The 24,329-nt window shown below is 39.3% G+C and overlaps 3 protein-coding genes across 3 annotated transcripts; all 3 read left to right on the top strand.

Moving 5' to 3' along the window:
- Positions 1–3,280: 3,280 nt before the first annotated feature.
- Positions 3,281–4,809, top strand: LOC136827614 (S-antigen protein-like). Its single transcript, XM_067085089.1, has 3 exons — positions 3,281–3,768; positions 4,013–4,360; positions 4,584–4,809. The coding sequence occupies exons 1-3, from the start codon at positions 3,281–3,283 to the stop codon at positions 4,807–4,809; spliced, it is 1,062 nt and encodes a 353-aa protein (XP_066941190.1).
- On the top strand, positions 4,810–13,006 carry LOC136827612 (trichohyalin-like). The gene is made up of 8 exons (XM_067085087.1): positions 4,810–4,961; positions 9,938–10,121; positions 10,556–10,743; positions 11,168–11,324; positions 11,550–11,708; positions 11,883–12,067; positions 12,267–12,356; positions 12,745–13,006. Exons 1-8 carry the CDS (start codon positions 4,810–4,812, stop codon positions 13,004–13,006), a joined length of 1,377 nt encoding a protein of 458 aa, XP_066941188.1.
- A 377-nt stretch (positions 13,007–13,383) lies between these two features.
- LOC136827609 (trichohyalin-like) lies at positions 13,384–24,004 on the top strand. The gene is made up of 12 exons (XM_067085085.1): positions 13,384–13,578; positions 14,041–14,141; positions 14,394–14,497; positions 17,981–18,116; positions 18,501–18,739; positions 18,885–19,260; positions 19,980–20,165; positions 20,364–20,477; positions 20,982–21,192; positions 22,128–22,267; positions 22,590–22,747; positions 23,802–24,004. Exons 1-12 carry the CDS (start codon positions 13,384–13,386, stop codon positions 24,002–24,004), a joined length of 2,163 nt encoding a protein of 720 aa, XP_066941186.1.
- Positions 24,005–24,329: the final 325 nt, after the last annotated feature.

The following is a 24,329-nucleotide window of genomic DNA, read 5'->3' as shown; positions in this document are numbered from 1 at the left end:
CTCTCTACAGGAAGAACAAAACAATTAAGCAGTACAATAACAAAATATCTCTGTACAAGAAGAACAAATCAGTGAAGCAGTACTATGACAAAATGTCTCTGCACAGGAAGAACATAACAGTCAAGAAGTACTATGAAAAAATATCTCTGTACAGGAAGAAAAAACAGTCAAGCAGTACTGTGACAAAATATCTTTTTACAGGAAGAACAAAACAGTCAAGCAGTACTGTGATGATATGTCTCTGTGCAGGAAGAACAACAGGCGAGCAGTAATATGACAAAATATCTTTGTACAGGGAGAACAAAACAGGTAAGCATTACTAAGACAAAATGTCTCTGTACAGGAACAACAAAAGTGGTTAAACAGTACTAAGACAGAAAGTGTGTACAGTGAGAACAAAAGCAATTAAGCAGTGCTGACAAAATAATCTCTGTACAGTAAGAACAAAACAGTTAAGTAGTACTATGACAAAATATCTGTGTAGGAAGAACAAAACAATCAAACAGTACTAAGACAAAATGTCTTTGTACAGTAAGAAGAAAACCAGTCAAGCAATACTGTGACAAAATGTCTCAGTATACGAAGAACAAAATAGTCAAGCAGTACTATGACAAAATACCTTTCTACAGGAAAAACAAAAGTTAAGCAGTACTGTGACAAAATATCTCTGTACAGGAAGACCAAACATTTAGGGAGTACTGTGACAAAATATTTCTGTACAGGAAGAAAAAAACAGTTAAGCAGTATTATGACAAAATATCTCTGTACAGGAAGAACAAAACAGTCAAGCAGTACTGTGACAAAATATCTCTGTACAGGAAGAACAAAACAGTCAAGCAGTACTAAGATAAAATATTTATGTATAGGAACAACAAAATAGTCAAGCAGCACTTTGACAAAGCAACTGTACAGGAAGAACAAAACAGTTAAGCAGTACTATAACAAAATATCTGTACAGGAAGAACAAAATAGTCAAGCAATGCTGTGACAAAATATCTCTGTACAGGAAGAACAAAACAGTCAAGCAGCACTATGACAAAATTTCTTTGTACAAGAAGAGCAAAACATTCAAGAGGTACTGTGATGATATGTCTCTGTACAGGATGAACAACAGTTAAGCAGTACTATGACAAAATATCTTTGTACAGGGAAAACAAAACAGTTAAGCATTACTATGACAAAATGTTTCTGCACAGGAAAAACAAAATTGGTTAAACAGTACTATGACAAAGTCTGTACAGTAAGAGTAATACTATGACAAAACATCTTTGTACAGTAAGGCCGCTTTCACACATATCGACTTTACGCTGTCCGCCATCCACGGCATGACGTCGTCCTCTCAAATAAAATGGATGTCTATATTTCACAGACTGGCGCCGTGAACAACTTGGCGCCGTCGACGGGAAGAACCGTTGTCACAACGGCGCCCATTTGAAACGCGAGTACGGCGTCGCGCCGTCGGCATGCGGCGTGAAATGTAAAAAGATGGACATGTTCACGTGACGGCGTTCCGCCGTCTGTACTGGAAGTTGTCAGCGACACTACTTTGAGTTGTTTCCTGACCACAGAATAAACATAGTATTGCTCGCCAGTCAGAATGGAAGACGTTGAAATAGACGTTGAATTGTTGATTAGCCTGGTTCAAGAGAGGCCTGTTCTCTGGGACAAAAGCCTTGAAGCATACAAGTCCAAGACTGAAACTACTGCAGCATGGAGGGAATCTGCAATCACCTGAACCCGGACATTGAGTCTATGAGCGACGATGCAAAGAACAAATTCTTTACTCATTCTGAAATAGTTGAAAAACTGTTTTGCATCCCTTCTGAGTTCCTCATAAAGTGTCACAAAAGCTCCAACCACTGGTCTGGCAACATTGATATTATGGACCCACTTTCTGCCGTGTGAACGATGTTTTTCTTTTTAGATATAAGTAATATAGGTAAAGCAAGTGGTCCTGTGTGTCCATGATGAAAGACTGGAGGCAATTGGCGGTGGACGGCAAAGGTCGTGCTGTTGCGTGGATTTCCTCAGTGTCAACACAACGGCGCTCTCTCTGGAATGCACGGCGCTGGGTTAGAAAAAGGCAAAAGTTGATACGTGTGGAAGCGGCCTAAGAACAAAACAGTTAAGTAATACTGCGACAAAATATCTCTATAGGAAGAACAAAACAATCAAACAATACTTTGACAAAATGTTTCTGTACAGTAAGAAGAAAACCAGTCAAGCCGTACTATGACAAAATATCTCTGTACAAGAAGAACAAAACAGTCAAGCAGTACTATGACAAAATATCTATGTACAGGAAAAACACAACAGTTGAGCAGTACTATGACAAAATGTCTCTGTAAAGTAAGAAGAAAACTGTCAGGCAGTACTATGACAAAACATCTCTGCATAAGAAGAAGAAAACAGGACTATGACAAAATGTCTCAGTACAGGAAGAACAAAACAGTCAAGCAGTAGTGTGAAAAAGTATCTCTGTGCAGGAAGAACAAAACAGTCAAGCAGTACTAGGATGATATGTCTCTATGCAGGAAGAACAACGGTTAAGCAGTACTATGAAAAAATATCTATATACAGGAAGAATAAAACAGTTAAGCATAACTATGACAAAATGTCTCTACAACAAGAACAACACCAGTTAAACTGTGCTATGACAAAATATCTCTGTACAGGAAAAACAAAACAGTCAAGCAGTACTATGACAAAATGTCTCTGTACAGGAAGAAGAAAACAGTAAAGCAATCCTATGACAAAATGCGTCTCTACCGGAAGAACAAAGCAGTCAAGCAGTACTGTGACAAAATTTCTCTGTACAGGAAGAAAAAAAAGGAAGCATTACCATGACAAAATCTCTCTGTACAATAAGTACAAAACAGTCAAGCAGTACTATGATAAAATGTCTCTGTACAGGAGCAACAAAACAGTTAAACAGTACTGTGACAAAATGTCTCCATACAGGAAGAGCAAAACATTTATACAGTACTGTGACGAAATGTCTCTGTACAAATAGAACAAAATAGTCAAGCAGTACTACGACAATATGTCTGTGTACAGGAAGAACAAAACAGTCAAGCAGTTCTATGAAAAATATCTTTTTACAGGCAGAACAAAACAATCAAGCAGCACTATGAAAATATATCTCTACAGACAGAAGAAAACAGCCAAGCAGTACTGTGACAAAATGTCTCTATACAGGAAGAACAAAGCAGGTAAGCAGTACTATGACAAAATATCTCTGTACAGGAAGAACAAAACAGTCAAGTAGTACTATGACAAAATGTCTCTGTACAGGAAGAATAAAACATTTAATCAGCATTTTGAAAAAATATCTCTGCACAGGAAGAACAAAGCAGCCAAGCAGTACAATGACAAAATATCTGGGTACAGGAAAAACAAAACATTTAAGCAGTACTATGACAAAATATCTCTGTACAGGAAGAACAAAACAGGCAAGCAGTACTGTGACAAAATATCTCTTTACAGGAAGAACAAAACAGGCAAGCAGTACTATGAGAAAATCTCTATGTATAGGAAGAACAAAACAGTTAAACAGTACTGTGACAAAATATCTATGCACAGGAAGAACAAAACAGTTAAGCAGTACTGTGACAAAATGTCTCTGTACAGACAGAACGTAACAGTCGAGCAGTACTGTGACAAAATATCTCTGTGCAATAAGAACAAAATTAGCAAGCAGCACTATGACAAAATGTCTCTCAACAGGAAGAACACAACATTTAAGCAGTACTATGACAAAACATATCTGTAGGAAGAACAAAAAATCAAACAGTACTATGACAAAATGTCTCTGTACAGTAAGAAGAAAACCAGTCAAGCAGTACTATAACAAAATATCTCTGTACAGGAAGAACAAAACAGTCAAGCAATACTATGACAAAATGTCTCCGTAAAGTTAGAAGAAAACAGTCAGGCAGTAGTATGACAAAACATCTTTGTAGAAGAAGAACAAAACCGTCAAGCAGGACCATGATAAAATTTTTCATTACAGAAAGAACAAAACAGTCAAGCAGAACTATGACAAAATATCTCTGTACAGGAAGAACAAAACAGTCAAGCAGTACTGTGATATCTCTATACAGGAAGAACAACAGTTAAGCAGTACTATGACAAAATATCTCTATACAGGAAGAAAAAAAACAATTAGGCATTACTATGACAAAATGTCTCTACAGGAAGAACAGCAGCAGTTAAACTGTACTATGACAAAACGTCTCTGTACAGTAGGAACAAAACAGTCAAGCAGTACTATAACAAAATATCTGTATAGGAAGAACAAAAGAGTCAAGCAGTGCTATGACAAAATGCGTCTCTACAGGAAGAACAAAACAGTCAAGCAGTACTATGACAAAATCTCTCTGTATAGGAAGAACAAAACAAGGCAGCAGTACTATGACAAAATCTCTATGTACAAGTAGTACAAAACAGTCAAACAGTACTACGATCAAATGTCTTTGTAAAAGAACAAAAAAAAAAACAGTTGAGCAGTACTGTGACAAAATGTCTCCATACAGGAAGAACAAAACATTTATGCAGTACTATGACAAAATTTCCCTGTACAGGAAGAACAAAACATTCAAGCAGTACTACGAAAATATGTCTGTGTACAGGAAGAACAAAACAGCTGAGCAGTACTATGACAAAATATCTCTGTACAGGAAGAACAAAACAGTTAAGCAGTACTATGAAAATATATCTCTGTACAGGAAGAACAAAACAGTCAAGCAGTACTATGAAAAAATATCTCTTTACAGGCAGAAGAAAACAGTCAAACAGTACTATGACTAAATGTCTCTATACAGGAAGAACAAAGCAGTTAAGCAGTACTATGACAAAATATATCTGTACAGGAAAAACAAAACAGTGAAGCAGTGCTATGAGAAAATGTCTCTGTACAAGAAAAACAAAACATTTAAGCAGCACTATGAAAAAATATCTCTGTACAGAAAGTTTAAGAGGTGCAAAAGAAACGAGCAGGATAAGGTTACTGCTACTTTATTCATGATCCAGGCAGTTTATATAGCGGCAGACTGGCGTCTCGCCACGGAATACAATGGAAACCTCAGTGACCCGAGGTCGATAATAAATAACAATAAATACAGCGAACCAGTATACTTTACAATATAAGAACAGACGTAAATGGAATTGGATACAATCTTGATGCCTGTGAAAGAAGAAACATGTGATACATTTTTGACAGCAGGTAAACAAAATATATACATAGTTTAAATGATTCTACTTTGCGTGACCTGACGTGTTAGGCGTGACTAATTGTAGGCAAAGAAAAGGGGACGTCACCACAGAAAACTTGTCCAGCAGAGACTTTACAATTAACACTTTTAGCAGAGACTTCACGAATGACTTTACAGATGTCTTTACAAATACTGGCCTTCCCCCCCCAAGATGTGGGTAACGTCTGATTAGTCGGCGTATCTACTAGGGCGCTGCAGGGAGCCCCAGCTGCTTGAGGACATCGGGGGAACGCCCTCTGTGTTGGTTTGCCTGGCTGTGGGTGTGGGCTGACTTTTTGGGGCGGACTCCGCCCCACGAGGGCCCAGCTGTGGCGAAGGCTGAGCAGGCAGAGGGTGCGTTGCGGTGACGTCTGTGTCCTCCTCCAGGAGGGCGGGCTTGACCCGGTCAATTGACACCCAGTCGTTCCTCCCGTGAAGTGCGAGCAGGAACGCCTTGGTGGTCCGCTCCAGAACGCAGAAGGGTCCCCTGTAGGGCCTGGTCAGTGGCGGGAGGACGGTGTCATCCCTGACGAAGACGTGGGTGGTGGAGGCGAGCCTGGGTGGCATGAAGGTGGCCGACCTGTCGGTATATGTCCGCTTGCAGTGGGTGAACTTGCTGACTATGTCGCGAAGCGTCTGGACCGAGGGGTTGTGGCGATCCTCTGTCACGAGCTCACCAGGGACCACAAGGGACTCACCGTAGGTTTTTTCAGCCGGGGATGGGGCGCCGTCGGCCCTGGGGGCAGTTCTCAACCCGAGAAGGACCCACGGCAGCTGGTACTTCCAGTCCTCGGTGGTGCAGCGGGCCATAAGGGACGCCTTCAGTGACCTATGAAACCTCTCGACCAAGCCGTTGGCTGCTGGGTTGTAGGCCATGATGGTGTGATGCATTGTTCCCAGCAGCCGAGCCAGGCTGGACCACAATTCGGACAGGAAAGTGGGGCCCCTGTCGGTTGTAATGTGGTCTGGGATGTCGAAGCGGCTGATCCAGCTGGAGAGCAGGGCCTCGGCACATGTGCTGGCAGTGGCTTCTTGCATTGGCGTGGCTTCGGGCCACCGCATTAAGTGGTCTACCGCCGTCAGGAGGTATCTGGACCCACCTGATGGGGGAAGGGGCCCAAAGATGTCGATGTGGATGTGGCCGAAGCGTCGCTCTGGCTGCGGGAACTCGCCTACCCCGGACTCGGTGTGATGCCCCACCTTGTTGGTTTGGCACTGCAGGCACTGCCTTGCCCAGGACCTCGCGTCCTTCTGCATTCCGTGCCAGACAAACTTCCCTGACAGCAGCTTGGCCATCGTCCTGCCGGAGGGATGTGAGAGGCCGTGGATGACGTCAAATACCTGGTGGCGGCGGGAGGCTGGCACCAGGGGGTGGGGCTGGCCAGTACTGACGTCGCAGAGGAGACTTGGGCCCCGGGCGAGGGGCGTCCGCCACTTAAGGGAGTGATGGCAGTGTGGTAGGCTGCGGTCTCTGGGTCGGCGGCCTGTTCCCTGGCGAGTTCTTCGTAGTTGATCCCGAGCTGCAAGTTCAACTCGGCCCTGGAGAAGCGTCCACCACAACCTTCCTGCCGGATGAGGTACTTGATGGAGCAGGTGAACTCTGCAATGGCCAAAAGATGCCGCTGTTGCCTGGAAGGCCATGCGTCCCCTTGCTTTGTGAAAACCGTGTACCAGCAGCTGGTGGTCCGTGTGTCTTGTGAAGGGCATGCCCTCCAGGAGGAACTTGAAATGCCGAACTGCACAAACCACTGCTCAGAGTTCCCGGTCAAAGGTGCTGTAACGGGTCTCTGACAAAGCAATTTCTTGCTAAAGAAGGCAATGGGCTGGGGGCACCGTCAATGACCTGCTCAAGACAGCACCACAGGTGAGCGTTGCTGGCATCCGTCGTCAGCTGGAGGATGGCGTTGGGATCCTGGTGGGCCAAGGCGGTTGCCTCAGCGAGGAGCAGCCTTCAGTCAGTGAGAAGGCCTGCTGCTGGCTGGGTCCCCACAACAAGGACTTTGGTTGGCCTTTGAGTGTTTCTGTCAGGCGGACCGTGGTGTGCACGATCCTGGGGATGAACCTCCTGTAGTAGTTCACCATCCCAAGGAACTCCTGGACGGCCTTGACGGAGGTGGGGACGGGGAACCTGGTGACAGCTGCGACTTTGGATGTGAGTGGGCGGACACCATCCGGGGATATCTCGTGGCCCAGAAAATCGGCTTTCTGGACGCCAAAGGTGCACTTGTCGAAACATACGACGAGGCCATTCTCCTGCAGGTGCTGCAGGACTGCCCAGATGTGTTTCTGGTGCTCCCTGTGGGACCTGGAAAATATAAGGATATCATCTACGTAGCAGACGCAGAACTTCAGGTCCCCAAGGATGCTGTCCATGAGCCGCTGGAAAGTCGCCCTGGTGTTCCTCAGGCCGAAGGTGGAGGAGGCGAACACGTAGGACCCAAAAGGCATGATTGATGCCATGTTTGGCTGGGGCCCCAGGGACTTGGCTGAGCTCGGGCCTGAAAACTTCCAGGAACTCCGTCAGCAGCTGTGCGCACTGCTGGTGGGGCCCGTCCACAGATGGTGGGCGCCTCGGTTCCGCTGCCAACGGGAGGACTGGCAGGTTCGGTGTCAGGTCTAAAAAGAACTTCCTACCGACATTGACTGCCAGCCCGAAGTGGCCAAGGAAATCTGCACCCAGGAGCGGGGTCCTCACGTCAGCGATGATGAAGTCCCAGGAATATCTCCGGCCAAGGATGGAGATCAACAATGGCCTGGTGCCATAGGAGAGGATGGGGGACCCGTTGGCGGCCGTCAGGAAGGCAGCCGGGTCCGATTCTCGCTTGAGGTCCTCTCTGGATGCCGGGAAGATTGATCTAACGGCCCCCGTGTCGACCAGCATCATCCTGCTGGAGACGGTGTCGCGGACATAGAAGCCTACTGATTCTGGGCCCCTGGGTTCTTCTGCTGCCATGGCGGCCTGTCCTGCTGGCCGCCACCACCCCCATTTTGGAACGGGTGAATGAACAGGGTGGCAGGCAGTTCCGGGCATCCCTGCCGAACTGCCTGTGGTAGTGGCACAGCCCCGGGAATTCCACCTGTTGTGAGGCGCTGGGCGCCTCCTGGCAACAGTGTTTACTTCCTGCACTGTGCTCTCCTCCTGCTGGATGGTGCTGACTGGTAGTGCGGGTGCTGGTACCCGCTTCGTTGCCCTCACGGAGTCCGTCAGGTTCTGCGCCATGAGGATCAGGTGTGGTCGAGGGTTATGGCATTTTACAAAACAGGATTTGTGCCCAGACCTCTGGGAGGAGCTGAAGGAAGGAGGAGCTCCAACAGGCTTATTTCGTTTTGTTTTTCGGTGCCGTCGGTGTCTGGGAGGGTAAGGAGGTCCTTTATCATACCCCATGACTCCCTGACACTCTGCTCCTGCCATGGGCTGACAGCGAGGTTGAGGGCGCAGGCAGCCCGCTCAGCAACCGGCAAGGAGCATGCCTCGAGGAGGGACTTCTTCAGGAGGTGGTGGCTGAGGGGGCGTGCGTCGGACACCCACGGGACGAGCTTCTCGTAGATTTCCTCTGGCAGGGCGTTAAGTACGGTATCCGCCTGCAGCACCCCGTCGGTGAGTTCCGCAATCCGGAACTGGCTCCCGACCCTGTACAGCCATGACGATGGGTTCCCCTGCGTGAATGGCGGCAGTTTTAAGGTCAGGGCAACCCATGATTGTCCTGCCGGGCAGGGCCCCTGGCAGGGGAGAGTGCGGGGCGTGGGCAGGGGTGTGGAGGAGCGTGAGAGCCTCGGCGCGGGGGCAGGCGCGGATGATATGGGGAGGCAGACATCTGAATCTGCGAGGTTAGCGGTTAACTGAACAAGGGAAAGAATGTCCGCGTCCATACTCGCTCTTTGCCCTCTTAACTGGAGTGAGGAACTCACGTCAAACGCATGGAAGACGTTGAGCGCGCCAGTGAGTCCGCTAATAACGCTGGTGATTTTGCCGGCGAGAGTCAACGCCTAAACACTGGTTCAGCGCTGCGATTAAATGTCTGCTAAGGGAAAAGTAAGTTCCTGAAGCCAAGACTGAGTTGCCGTATGGGTCCGCTAATGGAACAAAATGGAACCACTCAGGGGTCACCATGCTGTAGAGGTGCGAAAGAAAAAAGCAGGATAAGGTTACTGCTACTTTATTCATGATCCAGGCAGTTTATATAGCGGCAGACTGGCGTCGCACCGCGGAATACAATGGAAACCTCAGTGACCCCAGGTCGATAATAAATAACAATAAATACAGTGAACCAGTACACTTTACAATATAAGAACAGACAGAAATGGAATTGGATACAATCTTGACGCCTGTGAAAGAAGAAACATGTGATACATTTTTGACAGCAGGTAAACAAAATATATACATAGTTTAAATGACTGAACTTTGCATGACCTAACACGTTAGGCGTGACTAATTTTAGGCAAAGAAAAGGGGACGTCTCCACAGAAAACTTGCCCAGCAGAGACTTTACAATTAACACCTTTAGCAGAGACTTCACGAATGACTTTACAGATGTCTTTACAAAAGAACAAAACAGTCAAGCACTACAATGACAAAATATCTCTGTACAGGAAGAACAAAACATTTAAGGAGTACTATGACAAAATATATCTGTACAGAAGAACAAAACAATCAGGCAGTACTATGACAAAATATCTCTGTGCAGGAAGAACAAAACAGTCAAGCAGTACTATGACAAAACATCTCTGTACAGGCAGAACAAAACAGGCAAGCAGTACTATGAGAAAATCTCTACGTACATGAAGAACAAAACATTTAAGCAGTACTATGCCAAAATATCTCTGTACAAGAAGAACGAAACAGTTAAGCAGTACCATCAAAATGCTTCTGTACAGGAAGAACACAACAGTTGAGCATTACTATGACAAAATGTCTCTGTACAGGAAGAATAAAACAGTTAGGTAGTACTATGACAAAATATCCCTTTACAGGAAGAAAAAAACACTTAAGCAGGAATATGACAAAATATATCTGTACACGAACAAAAGAGTCAAGAAGTACTATGACAAAATATCTTTGTACAGGAAGAACAAAACATTTAAGCAGTACTTTGACAAAATATTTCTGTACAAGAAGAACAAAATATGCAAGCAGCACTATGACAAAATGTCTCTCTACAGGAAGAACACAACATTTAACAGTACTGTGACAAAATATCTCTGTAAAAGAAGAACAAAACAGTGAAGCAGTAGTGTGACAAAATGTCTCTGCACATGAAGAACACAACAGTCAAGTAGTACTGTGACAAAATGTCTCTGTACAGGAAGAACAAAACTGGCCGTACTATGACATAATATCTCTGTACAGGAAGAACAAAACAGCTAAGCAGTACTATGACAAAATGTCTCTGTACAGGAAGAACAAAACAGTCAAGCAGTACTGTGACAAAATGTCTCTGTACAGAAAGAACAAAGCAGTTAGGCAGTACTGTGAGAAAATATCTCTGTGCAGGTAGAACAAAACAGTCAGGCACTACTATGACAAAATGTCTCAGTTCAGGAAGAACAAAACAGTCAAGCAGTACTAAGACAAAATATCTCTGTACAGGAAGAACGAAACAGTTAAGCAGTACTATGAAAAATATTTCTGTACAGTAACAACAAAACAGTTGAGCAGTACTATGACAAAATATCTCTACAGCAAGAAAAAAACAGTCAAGCAGAACTGTGATGATATGTCTCTGTACAGGAAGAACAACAGTTAAGCAGTACAGTGACAAAATGTCTCTGTACAGGAAGATCAAAACAGTTAGGCAGTACTATGACAAAATATCTCTGTACAGGAAGAACAAAACACTTAAGCAGGACTATGACAAAATATATCTGTACATGAACAAAACAGTCAAGTAAAAATATAACAAAATATCTCTGTACAGGAAGAACAAAACAGTTAAGCAGTACTGTGACAAAATATATCTGTACAAGAAGAACAAAATAGGCAAGCAGCACTACGAAAAAATGAATCTCTACAGGAAGAACACAACAGTTAACCAGTACTGTGAGAAAATATTTCTGTACAGGAAGAACAAAACAGTGAGACAGTACTATGACAAAATGTCTCTGCAGAGGAAGAATGCAACAGTCAAGTAGTACTATGACAAAATATAACTGCAGGAAGAACAAAACAGTTAAGCAGTGCTATGACAAAATATCTCTGTACAAGAAGAACAAAACAGTTAAGCAGTACTATGACAAAATATCTCGGTACAAGAAGAGCAAAACAGTCAAGCAGTACTATGACAAAATGTCTCTGTACAGGAGAACACAACAGTCAAGCAGTACTATGACAAAATGTCTCTGTACAGTAAGAACAAAGGAGTTAAGCAGTACTATGAGAAAAAGTCCCTGTGCAGGAAGAACAAAACAGTTAAGGAGTACTATGACAAAATATCTGTACAGGAAGAAGAAAACAGTTACGTAGTACTATGACAAAATATCTCTGTACAAGAAGAACAAAATAGTCAAGGAGTACTATGACAAAATGTCTTTGCACAGGAAGAACACAACATTCAAGCAGTACTATGACAAAATGCATCTCTACAGGAAGAACAAAAGTGTTAGGCAGCACTATGACAAAATATCTCTGTACAGGAAGAACAAACAGTTAAGCAGTACTATGACAAAATGTCTCTGTACATGAAGAACAAAACAGCTAAGCACTACTATGACAAAATGTCTCTGTACAAGAGGAACAAAACAGTCAAGGAGTACTATGACAAAATGTCTCTGTACATGAAGAACAAAACAGTTAAGCAGTACTATGACAAAATGTCTCCGTACAGGAAGAACAAAACAATTAAGTAGTACTTTGGCAAAATATCTCTCTACAGGAAGAGCAAAACAGTCAAGCAGTACTATGACAAAATGTCATTGTACAGTAAGAGCAAAACAGTTAACAGTACTGTGACAAAATGTCTCCCTACAGGAAGAACAAAACAGTCAAGCAGTACTGTACTATGATAAATCTCTGTACAGGCAGAAGGAAACAGTTAAGCAGTTCGATGATAAAATATCTCTGTACAGGGAGAACAAAACAATCAAGCAGTACTATGACAATATGTCTCTGTACAGGAAGAACAGCAGTTAAGCAGTGCTATGACAAAATATCTCTGTACATGAAAAACAAAACAGTTAAGAATTACTATGGCAAAATGTCTCTGTACAGAAAGAACAAAAGCAGGTAAACAGTGCTATGACAAAATGTCTTTGTACAGTAAGAACAAAACAGTTAAGCAGTACTATGACAAAATATCTCTACAGGAAGAACAAAAGCGTCAGGCATTACTATGACAAAATGTCTCTTTACAGTAAGAACACAAACAGGTAAACAGTACTATGACAAAATGTCTCTGTATAGGAAGAACAAAACAATTAAGTTGTACTATGACAAAATATCTTTGTACAGGAATAACAAAACAGTTAAGCAGTACTATGACAAAATATCTCTGTAAAGGAAGAACAAAACAGTGAAGGAGTATTATGAAAAAATGCCTTTGTACAGGAAGAACACAGCAGTTAAGCAGTACTATGACAAATTGTCTCTGCACAGTAAGAACAAAACAGTCAAGCAGTATTGCGACAAAATATTTCTTCACAGGAAGAACAAAATGGTCAAACAGTACTATGAGAAAATGTCTCTGCACAGAAAGAACAAAACAGTCAAGCAGCACTATGACAAAATGTCTCTGTACAAGAAGAACAAAGCAGTTAAGTAATATTATGACAAAATATCTCCTGTACAGGAAGAACAAAACAGTTCAGCTTTACTATGACAATATTTCTCTCTACAGGAAGTACAAAACAGTTAAGCACTACTATGAAAAAATGTCTCTGTACAGGAAGAAGAGAAGCAGTTTAACTGGACTATGACAAAAAGTCTGTATAGGAATTATTATGACAAAATGCCTCTCTACAGGAAGAACAAAATCAGTTAAACAGAACCATGACAAAAAGACTGTAAAGTAAGAGAAAAAGCAGTTAAGCAGTACTATGAAAAAATGTCATAGTACAGTAAGAACAAAACAGGTAAGCAGTACTATGACAAAATGTCTCTGTACATGAAGACGCAACAGTCAAGTAGTACTCTGACAAAATGTCTCTGTACAAGAAGAACGCAACAGTCAAGCAGTACTATGACAAAATGTCTCTGTACAAGAACACAACAGTTAAGCAGTACTATGACAAAATGTCTCTGTATAGGAAGAACAAAATGGTCAAGAAGTACTATGACAAAATATCTGTACAGGAAGAACAAAACAGTCAAGCAGTACTATGGCAAAATATCTCTGTACAGGAAGAACAAAACAGTCAAGCAGTACTATGACAAAATGTCTCTGTACAGTAAGAACAAAACAGTTAAGCAGTATTATGACAAAATGTTTCTATACAGGAAGAACAAAACAGTCATGCAGTACTGTGAGAAAATGTCTCTGTACACAAAGAACAAAAGTCAAGAAATATACACAAAGAACAAAAGTCAAGAAATACTATGACAAAATGTCTCTGTACAGTAAGAACAAAACAGTCAAGCAGTACTATGACAAAATATCTCTGTACAGTAAGAGACAATACAGTCAAGAAGTACTATGACAAAATATCTCTGTAGAAGAAGAACAAAACAGTTAGGCAGTACTATGACAAAATATCACTTTACAGGAAGAACAAAACAGTCAAGCAGTACTATGATGATATGTCTCTGTACAGGAAGAACAACAGTTGAGCAGTATTATGACAAAATATCTCCGTACAGGAAGCACAAAATACAGGAAGAACAAAACAGTTAAGCATTATTATGACAAAATGTCTCTGTGCAGGAAGAACAAAAGCCTTTAAACAGTACTATGACAAAAGGTTTGTGCAGTATGAACAAAAGCAGTTAAGCAGTACTATGCCAAAACATTTCTGTACAGTAAGAACAAAACAGTTAAGCATTACTATGACAAAATATCTCTACAGGAGGAACAAAACAATCAAACAGTACTATGACAAAATGTCTCTGTACAGTAAAAAACCAGTCAAGCAGTACTATGACAAAATGTCTCTGTACAGGAGGAACACAACACAAAACAGTCAATCAGTACTATGACAAATACCTTTGTACAGGAAAAACACAACACTTAAGCAGTACTATAACAAAATGGCTCTGTACAGGAAGAACAAAACAGTTAGGCAGTACTATGACACTATATCTCTGTACAGGAAGAACAGTTAGTTATGATTTGTTTAACCAGACCTCTAAACCCTTTAAGGGTTCTTCTCGGGCTGGAAAAAAATGTTGGGGGAAGAACACATGAAAATTAAATAAATAAAGAATAAAAAGGGGGAAAATTAAAATAAAATAAAAATTTGAGGGAAAAGAGAGAAAAAAAGAGGGGGGAAAATTTTATATATTTCATTTATTAATTTAATTTTATTTAAGAAGAGAATGATATTATTAATTGAAAAGTTATTATTTTCAGTTAGAATATCCTTTATGGATTTATTTTGTAAATAAGTATTTCTTTCATGTTGCTATCTGGGACAGTCAATCAAGATATGTTTTATTGTTATTGGGATGTTACATCTTTCACAAGTTATTGGATTTGTGTGCGGAGTTGACATCAGATGACCATGTGTGAGTCTGGAATGTCGTATTCTGAGTCTTTAAAATTACTTCATTAATTCTTTGTTTTGGGTAGAAGAATGCCACTTTTTAACTTCGTTCTCAATTTATCTTAGTTTGTTTTGAGGGGGCATATTAAATGTCCAATCATTTTGCCAATCCCTATAAATCAAAGGTTTAACTGATGCTAGCCAGTCTGATATGGGAGCTTTCGTAGTAGTTGGGTGGATTGTACAAGCCAATTTAGCAGCTTTATCTGCTTTCTCATTACCCTCAATGACTACATGGACTGGGATCCAACAAATATGAACTTGAAGGCCGTTTGTAATTAAATGATGAATTTCCTGTTAGATATTTTGGACAAGGTGATTATTTGATTTAAATGATCGTATTGCTTCAATTGCACTTGTTAAGTCGCTCAATATGAGTTCTGAAAGAATTCCTTTTTTAGATATAATCTGGAGAGCCAATTGTATGGCTGTTCATTCAGCTGTAAATACTGGTGTTATTAGAGGAAGGCCCATTTGAATAGTTTCATCACTTGAATAGGCTGATGAGCTCACTCCAGCTTCATTTTAGGATCCTTCTGTATAGATTACGAAGGGATTACCCTTCCGTCTTATGTGTTCCATGGCATGTTAATGGTACATTTCTGTGTTGAACACATACTTTTTGAAAGATATGACAAATATGTGCATATTTTTGCACTTTTTAGTGTCCATGGTGTGATCTGATTTATTTCTTGGGTAAATTTGGGTATCATGTTAGTAAATTCAATAGATGATTAGTTTTTAAGTAAATGGGTTTTGATTTGGGTTATTATTTGTATTTTGATTATTGAGAAATTTATTTGATACAGGAGACGTGCCTGCTTGAAAGGATAAGCCTCTTCTTAAAGTGATTAGATCTCTGTAATATTTTAGAGGCAGTTGGCCTGCTTCTGCTAGGATAGAGACAGTTGGAGATGAGTGGAAGGCTCCTGTACAAATACGCACTCCCTCGTGATGTGAAGCATCTAGAGATTTTAGAGTTGCTTCTGAGGCAGTTGAATAAATTGGACAGCTATAATTTATAATTGATAGTAACTGGAATTCGTTTCTGAACGATTAACTAGGCTTTTTACTGGGGAGGTCTGTTGTGATGTAAGAGAGGCCTGTTGCAATTACTATACTCTTGGGCTTTTATGAGCAGTAGAGGAGGGGGAGAGGTGTTCTCAGCTATTCTGTGTTAAGATTCTTTATGTTTATTATGAGTTGTTACAGCATTTGAATTTGAATGGCGTTTTACTGGATCACTGATTCCTCTCACATTCAGTTCGAGTTTGGCTTCGTTAACGGGCATACCAGTTGTGTCCATTAACATTTGTAATTCTGTATAGTATTGATAAAATATAGTCTTTAGGTTTTGCATGATGATTTAATTTGCAATTTACACACTTGAAAGTTTTGCATTTCCAATTTGCTGTGTGGTCTTCAGAACATACAGCACATAGCGCGTTACTTCTACATCTTTTTGTTGAAGGGCCATATTTTAGACAGTTAGAACATTGGAGAGGTTTAGGGACAAAGGGGCGAACTTCTCTATTTAGTCCTAGAATTTTTATTTTTCGTGGTACTTCCCGGTTTGTAAATTTTATTTTGACTATTTTAATATGTTTATTTGCATCCTTTCTACTTGGGACAGTATATAATTCCAAGTCATGTATGTTGTTGTATCTTAATTTAAGGAGTCAATTAAGATTTGTTTTGATGGTAGCTCTTTTCATCATTGTCTGGGAGCATCACTGTTCCTTGCGTATAGTTTAGTGTTTCATGGCTGGTTACTGTTCCTTTTATTTCATCTATGTTGGTTATTTGTAGAAAGGTTGTTGATTGGGCTTTGGTTGTTGTTTGTATCAGCCATTCATTGTTTTTGACATGTCTACATTCCATATCTTGTGTGGGGTGTATATTTAATCATTTGTTCTCTAATATGGCTGGTGAGATTTGTTTTTCTGCTTTTAATACTAAAAAACTGGACCAATTGTCTGGTCCAAAAATATGTTGAAAATGAACTAGCGTTGGATTGAGTCGATAGTTATTTCTTTTTTTCTTTTTTTCAAATTCATCGGTGATGAGTTGTCTTGTGTTTTAGAAGGATTACTTTTCTCTATTTTAGAATTATTGTCCATTATGTATGGTTCCAGTGTTATGATACTGGAGTTTACCAATTTGTTTTTATTTGTTTCTTTTTGATTTTCTAAACTCTCTGAAACTTTAGGAATTGATATTTTACTTGGAACAGGATGTTCCTTTGTGGCGTTTATATCTAATACTAAGGAAGTTCGGGAGTGACGTTCCAATAGTCATCGACTGTGCGAGAATTTTACCATCATGGGGTCCAGGGATACTGAAATCTTTTTGACTACTTTGCATAAAGGATAAAAAAAAATGAATAAACTTTGAAAAGATGTCATTGGCTTTTTATGAAGATGAATGTTCCACTAATGCCACAAGTGGGAACTGATTCCCAAATGTCCGCGTCCCTACCCTACCCCAAAAAGGAGATGGTATATCATGATTAGTATGGCCCAAGTGTAAGTAAAACCCGTTCGCTAGGCCTGATTGTATTGTAATAATATAGTCATCCCCATCCTAATCACAATGTGGGCTAACTGGACAGGAAGCCGAGAGTCCTATTCCTAGAACCAGGGCCCCCTGGAATCCGTGGTCCAGCTCCACAGAATAGTTCCGCCTGAAAAACCAGGTCCGAACATTATCAGGTAGTTGATGGTTCTACCACAGATCCCACTATTTAGCTTCAGATTCAACTCCACTCCAGGCTATTAAGTTTGGTAATTTTATCATAAGTGGAAAAATCCACAAAATTACTCCTAAAATGTATTATTATATATGTGGGACACTTGGGATCAAACTTAGGAAAAAAAAAAATAGATCCCTAGATTCGAAAGCCCCTCACCACATCAAGGTGGTTCCAATTTGAGGGGGTACAGGAAGAACAAAACAGTTCAACAACACTATGACAAAATATATCTGTGCAGGAAGAACAAAACAGTAATGCAGTACTATGAAAAAATGTCTCTGTACAGGAAGAACAAAATATTCAAGCACCACTGACAAAATGTCTCTGTACAGGAAGAACAAAGCAGTTCAGCATTGCTATGACAATGTTTCTGTGTACAGGAAGAACAAAACAGTTAAGCACTACTATGACAAAATGTCTCTGTACAGGAAGAACAGAAGCAATTAAACAGGAATATTACAAAAAGTCTGTATAGGAAGAATAGAACAGTTCAGCATTATTATGACAAAATGCCTCTGTACAGGAAGAAAAAAATCAGTTAAACAGTACTATGACAAAAAGTCTGTAAAGTAAGAACAAAAGCAGTTAAGTAGTACTATGACAAAATCTCTCCGTACAGTAAGAACAAAACAGTTAAGCGCTACCATGACAAAATGTCTCTTTACATGAAGAATGCAACAGTAAAGAAGTACTATGAAAAAATGTCTCTGTACAAGAAGAATACAACAGTTAAGCAGTACTGACAAAATGTATCTGTACAAGAACACAATAGTTAAACAGTACTATGACAAAATGTCACTGTACAGGAAAAACAAAACAGTCAAACAGTACTATGAGAAAATATCTCTGAACAGGAAGAACAAAACAATCAAGCAGTACTATAACAAAATATCTCTATACAGGAAGAACAAAACGGTCAAGAATTACTATGACAAAATGTCTCTGTACAGGAAGAACAAAACAGTAAAGCAGTACTATGAAAAAATATCTCTGTACAGGAAGAATAAAACAGTCAAGCAGTACAATGAAAAAATATCTCAGTACAGTAAGAATAAAACAGTTAGGCAGTACTATGACAAAATCTCTCTGTACAGTAAGAACAAAACAGTCAAGCAGTACTATGACAAAATGTCTCTATGCAGGGAGAACAAAATAGTCATTAACTACTATGACAAAATATCTCTGTACAGTAAGAAAAAGACAGTCAAGAAGTGATATGACAAATATCTCTATGTACAGGAAGAACAAAACCGTCAAGGAGTACTATCACAAAATATCTCTGTACGGGAAGAAGAAAACAGTCAAGCAGCACTATGACAAACTATCTCTGTACAGGAAGAACAAAACAGGTAAGCAGTACTATGAGAAAATATCTGTACAGGAAGAAAAAACAGGCAAGCAGTACTATGACCAAATATCTCTGTACAGGGAGAACAAAACAGGAAAGAAGTACTATGACAAAATATCTCTGTACAGGAAGAACAAAACAGTCAAGCAGTACTATGACAAAATGTGTCTGTACAGGGAGAACAAAACAGTAAAGGAGTACTATGACAAAATGTCTCTGTAAAGTAAGAGCAAAACAATCAAGTAGTAGAATGACAAAATATCTCTGTACAGTAAGAAGAAAACAGTTGAGCAGTACTATGGCAAAATATCTCTGTAAGCAAAGAACAAAACAGTGAAGCCGTACTATAACAAAATCTCTCTGTACAGTAAGAACAAAACAGTCAAGCCGTACTATGACATAATGCCTCTATGCATGAAGAACAAAACAGTTAAGCAGTGCTATGACAAAATGTCTTTGTACAGGAGCAACAAAACAGTCAAGCAGTACTTTGACAAAATATCTATGTACAAGAAGAATGAAACAGTCAAGCAGTACTATGACAAAATATCTGTACAGGAGGAACAAAACAGTTAGCCAGTACTATGACAAAATTTTCCTGTACAGGAACAAAACAGTCAAGCAGTAAGATGAAAAAATGTCTTTGTACAGAAAAAACAAAACAGTCTAGCAGTACTTTGACAAAATATCTGTGTACAGGAAAAACAAAACAGTCAAGCATCATTATGAGAAAATAATTCTCTACAAGAAATACAAAATAGTCAAGCAGTACAGTAACAAAATATCTCTATACATGAAGAAGAAAACAGTCAAGCAGTACTATGTAAAAATATGTCTATATAGACAGAACAAAACAGTCAAGCAGTACTATGACAAAATGTCTCTACAGGAATAAGAAATAAGTTAAGTAGTACTATAACAAAATATCTCTGTACAGGAAGAACAGAACAGTTAAGCAGTACTATGATAAAATGTCTATGTACAGTAAGGACACAACACGTAAGGAATACTATGACAAAATATCTCTGTACAGGAAGAATAAAACAGTAAAGCAGTACTATAACGAAATATTTGTGTACAGGCAGAACAAAACAGTTAAGCAGTATTATGACAAAGTATCTCTGTACAGGAAAAATAAAAAAGGCAAGCAGTAAAATGACAAAATGTCTCTGTACAGGAAAAACAAAACAGTCAAAGCAGTACTATGACAAAATGTCTCTGTACAGTAAGAAGAAAACAGTGGGGCAGTTCTATGACAAAATATCTCTGTATAGGAAGAACAAACCAGTTAAGCAGTACTATGACAAATTTCTCTGTACAGGAAGAACAAAACAGTCAAGCAGTATTATGACAAAATATCTCTGTACAGGAAGAACCAAACAGTTAAGCAATACTACGACAAAATATCTCTGTACAGGAAGAACAAAACAGTCAAGTAGTAATATGGAAAAATGTCTCTGTACAGGAAGAACAAAACAGCTAGGCAGTACCATGACAAAATATCTCTGTACAGGAAGAATAAAACAGTAGAGCAGTACTATGAGAAAATGTCATTGTACAGAAAGAACAAAACAGTCAAGCAGTACTATGACAAAATGTCTCAGTAAAGGAAGAACAAAACAGTCAAGCAGTAATATGACAAAATGTCTCTGTATATGAAGAATAAAACAGTCAAGCAGTACTATGACAAATCTCTGTGCACTAAGAACAAAACAGTTAAGCAGTACTAAGACAAAATATGTCTGTACAGAAAGAACAAAACAGTCAAGCAGTACTATGACAAAATGTCTCAGTACAGAAAGAACAAAACAGTCAAGCAGTAATATGACAAAATGTCTCTGTACATGAAGAATAAAACGGTCAAGCAGTACTATGACAAATCTCTGCGCACTAAGAACAAAACAGTTAAGCAGTACTAAGATAAAATATCCTTGTACAGGAAGAAGAAAACAGTTAAGCATTACTATGACAAAATGTCTCAGTACAGAAAGAACAAAAGCAGTCAAACAGTACTGTGGCAAAAACTCAGTAGAGAAGGAACAAAAGCAGTTAAGCAGCACTCTGACAAAACGTTTTTGTACAGCAAGAACAAAACAGTTAAGCAGTACTATGACGAAATATCTCTACAGGAAGAACAAAACAGTCAAGCAGTACTATGACAAAATGTCTGTATGGTAAGAAGAAAACAGTCAAGAGTACTGTAACAAAATACTATGACGAAATACCTTTGTATGGGAAGAACACAACAATTAAGCAGTACTATGACAAATCTCTCTGTAATTAAGAACAAAACAGTCAAGCAGTAAATAACAAAATATATCTGTACAGGAAGAACAAAACAGTCAAGCAGTACCATGATAAAATGTCAGTACAGGAAGAACACAACAGTCAAGCAGTACTATGACAAAATGTCTGTACAGGAAGAAAAAAACAGTTAGGCAGTACTATGACAAAATATCTCTGTACAGGAAGAACAAAACAGTTAAGCAGTGCTATGAGAAAATGTCTGTACAGGAAGAACAAAATAGTTAAGCAGTACTGCGACAAAATGTCTCTACAAAGGAAGAACAAAACAGTAAAGCAGTACTATGACAAAATATCTCTGTACATGAAGAACAAAACAGTCAAGCAGTACTATGACAAATTTTCTGAGTACAGGGAGAACAAAACAGTCAAGCAGTACTATGACAAAATATCTTAGTACAAAAAGAATAAAACATTCAAGCAGTACTGTGACAAAATATCTCTGTACAATAAGAACAACACAGTTAAGCAGTATCATGACAAACTATCTCTGTACAGGAAGAACAAAACAGTCAAGCAGCACTATGACAAAATGTCTCAGTAAAGGAAGAACAAAACAGTCGAGCCTGACTATGGTAAAATATCTCAGTACAAGAAGAACAAAACCATCAAGCAGTACTATGACAAAATATCTCTGTACATGAAGAATAAAACAGTCAAGCAGTACTATGACAAATCTCTGCGCACTAAGATCAAAACAGTTAAGCAGTACTAAGACAAAATATCTCTGTATAGGAAGAAGAAAACAGTTAAGCATTACTGACAAAATGTCTCTGTACAGAAAGATCAAAAACAGTTAAGCAGTACTATGACAAAACATTTTTGTACAGCAAGAACAAAACAGTTAAGCAGCACTATGACGAAATATCTCTACAGGAAGAACAACACAGTCAAGCAGTACTATGACAAAATGTCTGTACAGTAAGAAAAAACAGTCAAGAGTATTATAACAAAATGTCTCTATACAGGAAGAACAAAATAGTCAAGCAATACTATGACGAAATACCTTTGTACTGGAAGAACACAACAGTTAAGCAGTACTTTGACAAAATATCTCTGCACATGAAGAAGAAAACAGTCAGGCACTACTATGATAAAATGTCCCTGTACAGGAAGAATAAAACAGTTAAGTAGCAGTATGACAAAATGTCTCTGCACAGGAAGAACATAACAATTAAGCAGTACTATGACAAAATGTCTACAAAACAGCCAAGCAATACTATGACAAAATGTCTCTGTACAGGAAAAACAAAACAGTCAAGCAGTACTATGACAAAATGTTTCTGTACAGCAAGAACAAAAAAGTCAAGCAGTACTATGATAAAATGTCTCTTAACACGAAGAAGAACAAAACAGTCAAGCAGGACTATGACAAAATATCATTGTACAGAAGAACAAAAAGTCAGTCGAGTAGTACTGTGACAAAATGTCTCTGTACAGGCAGAACAAAACATTTAAACAGGTAAATAACAAAATATCTCTTTAAAAAGAACAAAACAGACAAGCAGGACAATGACAAAATCTCTGTACAGTAAGAACAAAACAGTACTATGATAAAATACTCTGTACAGGAAAAACAAAACATTCAAGCAGTATGATGAAAAAATCTCTCTGCACAGGAAGGACAAAACAGTCAAGCAGTACTATGACAAACTATCTCTGTACAATCAGAACAAAACAGTTAAGCAGCACTATGACAAAATTTCTAAAACAGGAAGAACAAAAGAGTTAAATAGTACTATTACAAAATGTCACTGTACAGGAAAAACACAAAATGTCTCTGTACAGGAAGATCAAAACAGTTAGGCAGTACTATGACAAAATACTCTGTACAGGAAGAACAAAACACTCAAGCACTACTATGACAAAATGTCTTTGCACAGGAATCATGGAACAGTTAAGCAGTAATATGACAAATATCTCAGTACAGGAAGAACAAAACAATTTGGCAGTAGTGTAACAAAATGTCTCTGTACAGGAAGAACAAAACACTTAAGCAGTACTGTGACAAAACACCTCTGTACACGAAGAACAAAACAATTAAGCAGTACTATGACAAAATATCTCTGTACAGGAGGAAAAAAACAGTCAAGCAGTACAATGACAAAATATCTCTGTACAGAAAGAACAGAAGCAGCTAAAGAGTAATATGACGAAAAGTATGTAAAGTAAGAACAAAACAGTTAAGCAGTACTATGGCAAAATATCTCTGTACAAAAGAACAAAATAGTTAAGCATTACTATGACAAAATATCTCTGTACAGGAGGAACAAAACAGCCAAGCAGTACTATGACAAAATGTCACTGTACAGGAAGAACAAAACAGTCAAGCAGTGCTATGATAAAATATCTCCGTACAGGAAGAACAAAACAGTTAAGCAGAATTATGTCAAAATATCTGTATACAGGAAGAACAAAACAGTCAAGCAGTAAATAACAAAATATATCTGTACAGGAAGAACAAAACAGTCAAGCAGTACCATGATAAAATGTCAGTACAGGAAGAACACAACAGTCAAGCAGTACTATGACAAAATGTCTGTACAGGAAGAAAAAACAGTTAGGCAGTACTATGACAAAATATCTCTGTACAGGAAGAACAAAACAGTTAAGCAGTGCTATGAGAAAATGTCTGTACAGGAAGAACAAAATAGTTAAGCAGTACTGCGACAAAATGTCTCTACAAAGGAAGAACAAAACAGTAAAGCAGTACTATGACAAAATATCTCTGTACATGAAGAACAAAACAGTCAAGCAGTACTATGACAAATTTTCTGAGTACAGGGAGAACAAAACAGTCAAGCAGTGTTAAATGTATGTTTTTTTTGTCCAAAAGAATACTCTCGATCTTGTGTTTACATTTGTTAAAATGTACGTTTAGCGTCTAAAAGAACACTCCCTATTTGTTTACATTGTATTAATATGTGAAATTTAAGTAGATTACTGAGTATTGCTAAACTTTACTTATATGACAATTGTGGAG

The sequence above is a fragment of the Macrobrachium rosenbergii genome, chromosome 42 (assembly GCF_040412425.1).
Source record: "Macrobrachium rosenbergii isolate ZJJX-2024 chromosome 42, ASM4041242v1, whole genome shotgun sequence".
Taxonomy (NCBI): Eukaryota; Metazoa; Arthropoda; class Malacostraca; order Decapoda; family Palaemonidae; genus Macrobrachium; species Macrobrachium rosenbergii.
The sequence above is the reverse complement of the archived record's forward strand: the minus strand, read 5'-3'. Positions and strand labels throughout refer to the sequence as shown.

Coding starts and splice junctions, on each gene's coding strand:
- LOC136827614 (XM_067085089.1), top strand. CDS start 3,281: ATGTCTCTGTACAGGAAGAATAAAACATTTAATCAGCATTTTGAAAAA. Junction 3,769..4,012: donor TACTATGACAAAACATATCT/GTAGGAAGAACA, acceptor TTTTCATTACAG/AAAGAACAAAACAGTCAAGC. Junction 4,361..4,583: donor AAGAACAAAACAGTCAAGCA/GTACTATGACAA, acceptor TTCCCTGTACAG/GAAGAACAAAACATTCAAGC.
- LOC136827612 (XM_067085087.1), top strand. CDS start 4,810: ATGTCTCTATACAGGAAGAACAAAGCAGTTAAGCAGTACTATGACAAA. Junction 4,962..9,937: donor CACTATGAAAAAATATCTCT/GTACAGAAAGTT, acceptor ATCTCTGTGCAG/GAAGAACAAAACAGTCAAGC. Junction 12,357..12,744: donor TACTATGACAATATGTCTCT/GTACAGGAAGAA, acceptor ATCTCTGTAAAG/GAAGAACAAAACAGTGAAGG.
- LOC136827609 (XM_067085085.1), top strand. CDS start 13,384: ATGTCTCTGTACAAGAAGAACGCAACAGTCAAGCAGTACTATGACAAA. Junction 14,142..14,393: donor AAACAGTACTATGACAAAAG/GTTTGTGCAGTA, acceptor ACCTTTGTACAG/GAAAAACACAACACTTAAGC. Junction 22,748..23,801: donor ATTGTACAGAAGAACAAAAA/GTCAGTCGAGTA, acceptor ATATCTGTACAG/GAAGAACAAAACAGTCAAGC.